The 9,608-nt window shown below is 40.2% G+C and overlaps 2 protein-coding genes and 1 long non-coding RNA gene across 3 annotated transcripts; all 3 read left to right on the forward strand.

Annotated features, from left to right (window-relative positions):
- Positions 1-6: 6 nt before the first annotated feature.
- Positions 7-1,493, forward strand: LOC108831555 (uncharacterized). The gene is made up of 3 exons (XR_001946397.2): positions 7-895; positions 973-1,110; positions 1,212-1,493. It is a non-coding gene; the product is annotated as an uncharacterized LOC108831555 (long non-coding RNA).
- A 1,475-nt stretch (positions 1,494-2,968) lies between these two features.
- On the forward strand, positions 2,969-5,963 carry LOC108843627 (chaperone protein dnaJ A6, chloroplastic). Its single transcript, XM_018616859.2, has 8 exons — positions 2,969-3,097; positions 3,457-3,584; positions 3,722-3,869; positions 4,025-4,082; positions 4,237-4,279; positions 4,503-4,551; positions 4,650-4,733; positions 4,833-5,963. The coding sequence occupies exons 2-8, from the start codon at positions 3,466-3,468 to the stop codon at positions 5,685-5,687; spliced, it is 1,356 nt and encodes a 451-aa protein (XP_018472361.1). The 5' UTR covers positions 2,969-3,097; positions 3,457-3,465; the 3' UTR covers positions 5,688-5,963.
- Positions 5,964-7,109: 1,146 nt separating this feature from the next.
- LOC108837527 (phospho-2-dehydro-3-deoxyheptonate aldolase 1, chloroplastic) lies at positions 7,110-9,368 on the forward strand. Its single transcript, XM_018610560.2, has 5 exons — positions 7,110-7,719; positions 7,808-8,085; positions 8,182-8,458; positions 8,625-8,870; positions 8,950-9,368. The coding sequence occupies exons 1-5, from the start codon at positions 7,186-7,188 to the stop codon at positions 9,199-9,201; spliced, it is 1,587 nt and encodes a 528-aa protein (XP_018466062.1). The 5' UTR covers positions 7,110-7,185; the 3' UTR covers positions 9,202-9,368.
- The last annotated feature ends 240 nt before the right edge of the window (positions 9,369-9,608 follow it).

Genomic DNA, 9,608 nt, shown 5'->3' on the forward strand with positions numbered 1-9,608 from the left:
TTACTTGGGTTGAAGAAAGGAAGAAGCTTATGTGTATATTGTTAGTGTGGAAACAATTAGAAACTAGTGTCCTATCATTTGATTGATCGAGGTTATGTTCCATTTGAATTTTACATTTATGAGATCACTTTGTTATTTCTATCAGTTCTTGGAAGATATTCAATATTTACTTAAGATTGAAAATGGAAGAAGCTTATGTATTCATAAGGTGGTAGCATTTAGAAACTAGAGTCCTGTCATTTGATTGATCGTTAGAGAAGTTAGGTTCCATTTGAATTTTCACTTGTGAGATCATTTTGTTATTTCTATCAGTTCTTGGCAATTGCTTAGATTGAAAAGGGAAGAAGCTTATGTGTATCTTCATTATGTGAAAACACTTTTGAGATCATTTTGTTATTTCTATCAGTTCTTGGTAATATTCTATATTTTCTTAAGATTGAAAAAGGAAGAAGCTTACGTGTATATTCATGATGTAGAAACAATTAGGAACTAGCATTCTGTCTATTTGAATGATCCTTAGAGATGTTAGGTTTCATTTGACTTTTACACTTATGAGATCACTTTGTTATTCCTATCAATCTTTGGCAATATACAGTTTTTCCCCTTGTTTTCAACGTTTTTTTATATTAAAAAACTGCTTGTTTTTCAATCATATATGATGATGATGTGTATGTTTGTTTGTTTATGTGCAATCATGTGATGAGGAAGAAGCTTGTGAGATTGGTGATGGTGAGGAGGAGCTGGTGGATGATGATGACAGATAGTAGGTGTTTGATGTGGAAGAAGAGCAAAGGGTTACGCTTGTGGACAAAGGTGCTACGGAGGAGGAGGAGGGAAAAGAAACGTTTGGTCACGTGGGGGGGGGGAAGGGACTGATATTAGGACTCCAGAAGCGGTAAGTATTCAGGTGTCCATTTCAATTAAACCCAACTTCACGCTTTGTAATATTCTTGACCATCGGGCTCTTTCCAGTTGAAGGAGAAGCTGAAACATGAGCATATAATATGGATGAGATAGACTTTGCGTATGTGTAGGAGGAATGAGAGAGCATAAGGAAGATCCGTCACGTTTTGAGGCGACAAGTATGACCGGAAACCTTCCCCCCACAAGGTATATAAAATCCTTTAATTAGTTTGTTGAATTCACTCTTCTTTTAAATCTTCTTTTTCTCCAGAAGAAGCTTATGTGTATTATTCATGATGTGAAAACAGTTAGAAATCGTATTAATCATATGATGAGGAAGAAGAAGAAGAGTGTGAGTTTGCCGGCAAGATTGGAGATGGTCAGGAGGAGAGAGCTTGAGACAAAGAAAGGTGATGACGGGAGGAGGACGTAAAGAAAGTGTTTGGTCACTGACATTAGGATTGTGAAGTACATTGCTAGTACTGAGGCGATACACACAATCCCCTGAGCCGTGTGACTCTTTAAGGTATTTTTGCTTTAAGATTTCAAAGAATTGTTAAGTGCATTTGTTTTCCTCCCTTGATGAGTTTTGGTAGGATTGCGAAGGATCCTCACTTCGAAAGACTACCTTGTATATGCTGATGACTGTCTCGTTGACAGAGTCACTCAGGTAAATGCTTCCGCTTCATAAGTTCGGGAACTTGCATATCCTGAGTAACAACAACACTTGACCCATCAAGACCATGAACATACATCATTTTTAGCACAGTTTACTAATCTGTGAACATACATCATCATATGCATAATCTAAGAAGCTGAAAAAAACTGTATGTCTGCCTTGTGAGGGTGGCTGTTACATGAACACCTGAGTTTCAATAAGTCATCAGATGACCTCGTTATGAATTATATTTGAAAAAATGATATGTTTGATTCATCTTCAGGAACGTGTGTAACAGTGCTACGTAGCTCACGTTTGATGTAACATTGGTTGTTTATTTCAGGATCGACTTTTGCCTCTGAGCCTAAATGTCAGGAGGGTGTGATTTCGATGCTAGCTAGTGAGTCAAACAAAACAATACTCAGCAGTTGAACACGAGAGAGACATAGCTTGATAATGTATTGAGTCAAAGTTCACCCTACGGGCAGTCTTAATCGGTTAGTTTCTCATTTCGGGTTCTTAGCACTAGCTGGTATCAGTCACGTTGCCATCCAGTTTCCTACTAACGAGATGGTCAAACTCTACTTGGCCAACAAAGGTATAATAATTTTTTTATTATATCCCAATTATACAATACAATCTTTGGCGACGTAAACTGAAAGATGTATGAACGAAACAGGTGATATAAATCAATGGATAATCTGAATGCTCGTGACGTAGCAGTTGCCTCTTCAATTTGAAAGATATTTGCTGGAATGTGATGATCTCAGGTTACGGAATGCACGGAGCGTAACATGGGCCATACATAGAGCTGTTTGATCAGGTGGGAAGAGTCTGATGTTGAACCAACCGGGCCTACATTTCTCGCGCTTCTATCACGCAGGTCTAGTCGATCTCATGCATGACTTGAAGCATTAACTCGTGTCTGGTGGATCTTATATCCCGGTCTGGTAATTTGGAGGAAGCTGAAGCCACGGTGATGTCGTCAATGCCGTTCGCACCAGATGGAGCTATATGGGGAACTATGCTGAGCTCATGTATGACTCATGAGGAGTATGAGATGGGGATAAGAATGGGGGAGCTTGCGGTTAGTAGTGATCCGGGGAAACGATGGACAGCGCTGCGGGGAAGTGGGAAGAGGCGGAGAGGGCAAGAGAGGTGATGAAGGAAAGTGGTGTTGGGAAGATAGCTGGAGATAATAGTGTAGTCTATTAGTTAGTAGTGAATCTTTAAAACAAATGCGAATAAATCATCTGTGATTAGTCCTGTAATTATCACATTTTTCCCCTCTAATTTGATTTGGTTCTCGTAACTAAACCGATGTAGTTGATGATTTTGTAATCAAACCGGTGACCTACCTCTCCGGTTGGGTTTATTTTAATAATAATTTTGAAACTAAACAAATAAAGAAAAAGGGTTGGAGTGTGAGAGTCCTTTCATTTGTAGAGAGAGCTTTTCTTATCTACCGCACAACTCTTTTGTTTCTGCTCTTCTCTTCGCTTGGCTTCTCCCGTCGTCGTCACCCATTCGATAACGGTAAGATTCAGCTTCTTTCTTCTTCCTCTGTATTCTCACCTGTTTTGTTCTCTCTTCTCTTCATCGCTTGGAATCATCCAGAAAAATGTTGTTTAAATGAAAAAAACATGGTTTGATATTTTTTCCTCTGTAGCACCCAGAGCTCGTCTTTAAGAGATAATTTCAATCGTATTTCTTCATAAAGCTTTGTCCTTTCTATGGTGAAAGTGAATATCCTTTTTCTGTTATGTCTGGATTCTGTTCTCGGTTCAGAATTTCATGGAATGAAATTGCATAAAATCTTATTAGGTGTTTGAAAAAAGCTTGAATCTTTTTTATGTGTTGTTAAAGAAATAAAGAACTTGTTTTATGTGTGGCAGGGGAGTGAAATGGCTCTTATACAATTTGGAAGCTCATGTGTTGCTGCTCAGTGGGGGATTCGTCGTCCTCAGGTCTTTGCCGTCAAAGCTTCTTACTATCCAACTAGATTGGAATCTCACCACGACAAGTAAGAAGAGTCTTTATTAACTTTACCATGCCTTGATTAGTAAGAGCCGTATATAATTGCTGTTAAGTTTTTAGTTTTACAGCTTTGTAGAGTTTTATGTATCTGAAAAAGGCCTTTTTTATTTTTATAACTTTTAGGAGTTGCGTCAGCCAAATAAATTGTTTGGGAGCTTCACAGTCGAGTATGTTTTCACATGGCTCCTTGCCCTTCTTGTCACTAGTAACGGGACAGTCCCGTAATACTCATTCTCGTAGAGGAGCTCGCTTCACCGTTAGAGCTGATACTGTATGTTAGCCTTCTCCTTCTTTCTTTCTTTCTTTCTTTTGATATTGAATAATGATGAAGATGGTTCTCCTTATTTGTTATATAATTTGCAAAATGAAGTCATGTTGATGTTTTTTTCTTCTTGGCTAAAGCTTTGATTGTTTTTCAATTTACAGGATTTCTATTCTGTCCTTGGAGTCTCCAAAACTGCAACCAAAGCTGAGATTAAAAGCGGTATGTCATTCCTTTTTCACAAGTTTCCCTAATCATCAAAACTACAACAACGATATGCATCAATGATTCCATTTGAGCTCCTTTTATTCTGCTTATGAGCTTTTCAAAGTTTGACAAGGAAAATTGTTTTCTCACTCTCCACCTATTTTTTCAGCTTATCGGAAGCTCGCTAGGAGTTACCATCCAGACGTTAACAAGTAAGTGGAAAACTTCACTTACTATTCAGCATCTAGGATTAGAGGTGTCTGTATGAGTTATTACCTTCCTGCACCAAGACTAGTTTAGTTTCCATACATGAACTGAACATATAATCAGCAACCTTTGAAAATATGGCAACATAGTCTAAGATGCTGAAGAACCCCTGAAAACATTTCTTAAAAGTGTTAATGCTCACCCTTGTTTTTATACTTCTGACTACAGGGATGCTGGGGCAGAAGATAAATTCAAAGAAATAAGCAACGCATATGAGGTGAGTTCCATCTTCTTCTTTGGATGCTTCTAGCTCTTTTTTTATATGACTGTGCTGTTACTTTAAAGAGCCTAAAACATTTTTGATTTTGGTTGCAGATCCTATCAGATGATGAGAAAAGATCTCTGTACGACAGATATGGAGAGGCAGGAGTTAAAGGCGCTGGAATGGGAGGCATGGGGGTATATATTTATACATTTCTTCTTTAAGACATCTGAATCAACATTCCAGTGTTGAGAATGTGATCTAATCATGCTGTTTTTTTTTTTGACTCTTCATAGGATTATAGTAACCCGTTTGATCTATTCGAGTCACTATTCGAAGGAATGGGTGGGATGGGAGGTGGAATGGGTAGTAGAGGTGGTGCAAGAAGCAGAGCCATCGACGGCGAAGACGAGTACTACTCTCTAATCTTGGATTTCAAAGAAGCTGTGTTTGGTATTGAGAAAGAGATTGAGATCTCCCGGTTAGAGAGCTGCGGGACTTGCAATGGCTCAGGCGCTAAATCAGGAACCAAACCGACCAAGTGCAAAACATGCGGTGGCCAAGGACAGGTCGTAGCGTCCACGAGGACACCACTCGGTGTGTTCCAACAAGTCATGACTTGCTCTCCCTGCAACGGAACAGGAGAGGTTTCAAAACCGTGCGGCGCTTGCTCAGGAGACGGACGTGTGAGGAGGACAAAAAGGATTAGTCTCAAAGTTCCCGCGGGTGTGGATTCAGGTAGCAGGTTGAGAGTGAGGGGAGAAGGGAACGCAGGGAAGAGAGGTGGATCAGCTGGTGATCTCTTTGCGGTTATTGAGGTGATTCCTGATCCTATCTTGAAGAGGGATGATACGAATATACTCTATACGTGCAAGATATCGTATGTGGATGCGATATTGGGGACGACTTTGAAGGTTCCAACGGTTGATGGGACGGTTGATTTGAAAGTACCCGCTGGGACGCAGCCGAGCACGACGCTTGTGATGGCGAAGAAGGGAGTACCGGTGTTGAACAAGAGTAAGATGAGAGGTGATCAGTTAGTGAGAGTGCAGGTTGAGATACCGAAGAGGTTGAGTAAAGAAGAGAAGAAACTTGTTGAAGAGCTTGCTGATATGAGCAAGAACAAGGTAGCTGCTAATAGCAAGAGATGAAGAATGTGGTGGGGTTACATTAGAATCATCGTCCTCTCTCTGCTGGGAATCTTTATTTATGTTTCTTCTATAGTGATGAAGAAGAAAGAAGAAAGACTTTATTATTAGGTGAGAGGAAAATTGAAGAAAGACTTTCTTTGGTTTTTTCCTCTGTAATTTTTGTTTTTTGCTTTCTACTTTTAAAACAGGCTTTTCATGGTGGATTGATCAGGGCTCAGAATAGGTCTTGTGTTGTATTGTACTGCTATTCATATATTTGAATCTACTTTATTTTGATTGACAGTGTTTAATAACCTTGCAGGCCAATGACACCGTCCACTATGACCAGACAGCCTTTCACTGAAACACGCTTCTGCAATCAAACATTATTTCGGAAATGTGAAACTTGGTTAACTCCTGTCATGTTATATAAAGTTTCGTTTGCTTGGATATATTATTTGTATATATGTATACTTCGGCAGCTGCTATATTTGTGGAATGATCAGGTTCTTTCTCCTTGACATCATCTCCTGAAAAACTAAATATACAAACAAATGAATTCAAACCTTAGACAAGTGTTTTGACATATAAAGACAAGTGTCAGTTTGCTCATCAAACTGACACAAATAAAATGCTAGCACGATGATGGTAAAAGTCTGCTAATGTTCACATATTACAAACTACTGTAAGTCTGTAACTGTATAAGTGTATAGTAAGCCGTCCTCTATCAGTTACCTAAGTTTTAGCATATTTTATGCCATATGAGTCAATTTTCAAAGTAGGTAGCTAGATTTTATTTATATTATACTGAAGAATTTTTTTTGAATAGAAAAATGTTGGTGTTACAAGATGTGCCAAATTTTCAAAAAGAGTGTGTGGTCCATGTATCCGTATCTTGTAAAGGATTCGGCGGTGTTAGGTGGCGACTACAACACATACTCTTTACAGATTATATATATCATATGCAACTTGCTGAGTGGTGGTGGATTTGGTTGGTGAAGGGCTATTCATGTCATTAACCACATTCTCCTCTTCCTTTATATTTGGCAACTGTTTAATTATCTCAAATATTTGGTAAGTTTGAGAATTCTTAAGTAGCTAGCTACCTACGAATATACTGCATATATTCTCATTCGTAAAGTATAACAGAATATATTACATTTTGGTTCCAAATCTCACATTCTTGAACAAAAAAAATTAGGTGAAATTTTTTAAATTTACATGTAAAACGTGTAATCTATTATGTTATGTTACGTGCGCAAAGCTGGAAAAATATGTCAGCTGCACCAATAGTTACGTAAATACCCTTCGACGGCTTCGCATCTCACATTTTATATATTTTTAGATTTATTACAGATCTGTCTGCAAAACTCTGAAAAGTCATCAAACAAACCCTTTTCCGTACCCATCTCACTATAAAAACCTCTCATTCCCCTGTTTCTTCTCTCTCTCCTCTCATCAACAGCCTCCATCGTCATTCTCTTTCTCTCTCTCTCTAAAAACAGAGAGAAGAAATCAAATGGCTCTTTCCAACGCCGCCTCCTCCTCGCTCTCCACCAGATCTCTCTACACCGGTCTATCTCACCGTCACAGCAACCGTCAATCCTCCATCCCTTTCCATCACGCCGTCACCAAGCCTAACTCCTCCGTCAAACTCGTCGCGGCCCTCCACGCGTCGGATCCATCCCGAAACGCCGCCGTTTCGGTCAAGGAATCCACCGTCTCTCCTTCTCCTCGCGCCGCGTTGAAATGGACGCCGGAGAGCTGGAAGCTGAAGAAAGCTCTCCAGCTCCCTGATTACCCCAACGCCGACGAGCTCGAGTCCGTCCTCAAGACCATCGAGGCTTTCCCTCCGATCGTCTTCGCCGGAGAAGCCAGGAACTTGGAAGAGAGGCTGGCGGATGCCGCCGTCGGAAAGGCGTTTCTCCTCCAAGGAGGGGATTGTGCAGAGAGTTTCAAGGAGTTCAATGCCGATAACATCAGAGACACCTTCAGAGTTTTGCTTCAGATGAGCATTGTTCTTACCTTCGGCGGTCAAGTTCCGGTCATAAAGGTTAGATCTTTTGTCTACTTTTCTAATACTAATCAAAATTCGGAACATTAGTAGTGGTTAAAGGTGAGATCTTTTTAATTTGTATTAGGTTGGGAGAATGGCTGGTCAGTTTGCGAAGCCTAGATCTGATCCATTCGAGGAGAAGGATGGTGTTAAGTTGCCTAGCTACAAGGGAGACAACATCAACGGCGACACTTTTGATGAGAAGTCCAGAATCCCTGATCCCAACAGGATGATTCGTGCTTACACGCAATCTGCAGCTACGTTGAACCTTCTTAGAGCCTTTGCCACTGGAGGTTACGCTGCTATACAAAGAGTTACGCAGTGGAACCTTGATTTCGTTGAGCAGAGCGAGCAAGCTGACAGGTACACCATACTCAAACAAGAACAGATTCCTCTGTTTCCTCTGTTTTAAACTCTGGCTAGGCGCTAATTGTTATCTTGTTTGTCTCTGTTGTATAGGTACCAGGAGCTAGCCAACAGGGTTGATGAGGCCTTGGGGTTCATGTCTGCTTGTGGACTTACCACTGATCATCCACTCATGACTACAACTGATTTCTACACGTCTCATGAGTGTTTGCTTCTGCCTTATGAGCAGTCTCTCACGAGGTTGGACTCAACTTCTGGTTTCTACTATGATTGCTCTGCGCACATGGTGTGGTGTGGAGAGCGTACTCGACAATTGGATGGTGCTCATGTCGAGTTTCTCAGGGGGATTGCTAATCCTCTTGGCATTAAGGTATTTTAACATCATCACTTCACCTTAAAGGATTAGGTTAGCTTGTTAAGTGGTTTGTGATAAAAAAAAAAGCAAAACAGAGTAGGACATGAAGTTTATGCTTTGTCTTTGTGGCCTCTTCACAATTGATTTCGATTGACTGAATATCCATTAACTGTTGACACAGGTGAGCAACAAAATGGATCCCAATGAGCTTGTAAAGCTTGTTGAAATCCTGAATCCTAACAACAAACCTGGAAGAATCACTGTGATTGTTAGAATGGGTGCTGAGAACATGAGAGTTAAGCTTCCTCACCTTATCAGAGCAGTGCGCAGGTCAGGCCAGATTGTGACATGGGTCTGCGATCCAATGCATGGAAACACCATCAAAGCACCTTGCGGTCTCAAAACAAGAGCCTTTGACTCTATCCTGGTAAACACTTCATAAGCAAAACCTTCCATCATCATAACATATATATATATACTTAATTTATAATTGTTTTTTGTAACAGGCTGAAGTGAGAGCCTTCCTAGATGTGCACGAGCAAGAAGGAAGCCACGCGGGAGGTATCCATCTAGAGATGACAGGACAGAATGTGACAGAGTGCATTGGAGGGTCCCGTACTGTGACTTACGATGACTTGAGCTCTCGCTACCACACACACTGTGACCCAAGGCTCAACGCGTCTCAGTCTCTTGAACTGGCCTTCATTGTTGCTGAACGGCTCAGGAAGAGAAGAACCGCTACTCAGCGTCTATCTTAAGTGCTCCGTCTTTTCTCTCTTTTGTTTTGTGAGTTTGGTGTCTTTATGACCTACCTCTTTAGGAGGGAGCAAACCTTGCTTTGAACCCTGTTCCGTTTTGCTGTGCCCCAGACAATCTCACGTCTTTGTTGTTTCAATTTAATGTTTTAACTGTATGAATTCTACTACTGTAAACTCCTCTTCCTCTTTATTACATACATACAGGCCTCGATTGGTACAGCAGATGAAGAAGCACTAGCAGAATGCTGTATAAGCAGTATGCTGCAGAAGCTGTATGCTCTCATTAAAATTTTTAATAAAGTGATTGGTAGAGCAGTAGCATTATACAATTTTAAAATTATCATAAAAGTTGGTATATAATATATTTATTTTTAAATAATCTATTTTAAATTATAATATATATTAAT

Source organism: Raphanus sativus, chromosome 2 (genome assembly GCF_000801105.2).
Source record: "Raphanus sativus cultivar WK10039 chromosome 2, ASM80110v3, whole genome shotgun sequence".
Taxonomy (NCBI): domain Eukaryota; kingdom Viridiplantae; phylum Streptophyta; class Magnoliopsida; order Brassicales; family Brassicaceae; genus Raphanus; species Raphanus sativus.

Coding starts and splice junctions, on each gene's coding strand:
- LOC108843627 (XM_018616859.2), top strand. CDS start 3,466: ATGGCTCTTATACAATTTGGAAGCTCATGTGTTGCTGCTCAGTGGGGG. Junction 3,585..3,721: donor TTGGAATCTCACCACGACAA/GTAAGAAGAGTC, acceptor TATAACTTTTAG/GAGTTGCGTCAGCCAAATAA. Junction 4,552..4,649: donor AAATAAGCAACGCATATGAG/GTGAGTTCCATC, acceptor TTTTGGTTGCAG/ATCCTATCAGATGATGAGAA.
- LOC108837527 (XM_018610560.2), top strand. CDS start 7,186: ATGGCTCTTTCCAACGCCGCCTCCTCCTCGCTCTCCACCAGATCTCTC. Junction 7,720..7,807: donor GTCAAGTTCCGGTCATAAAG/GTTAGATCTTTT, acceptor AATTTGTATTAG/GTTGGGAGAATGGCTGGTCA. Junction 8,871..8,949: donor GAGCCTTTGACTCTATCCTG/GTAAACACTTCA, acceptor TTTTTGTAACAG/GCTGAAGTGAGAGCCTTCCT.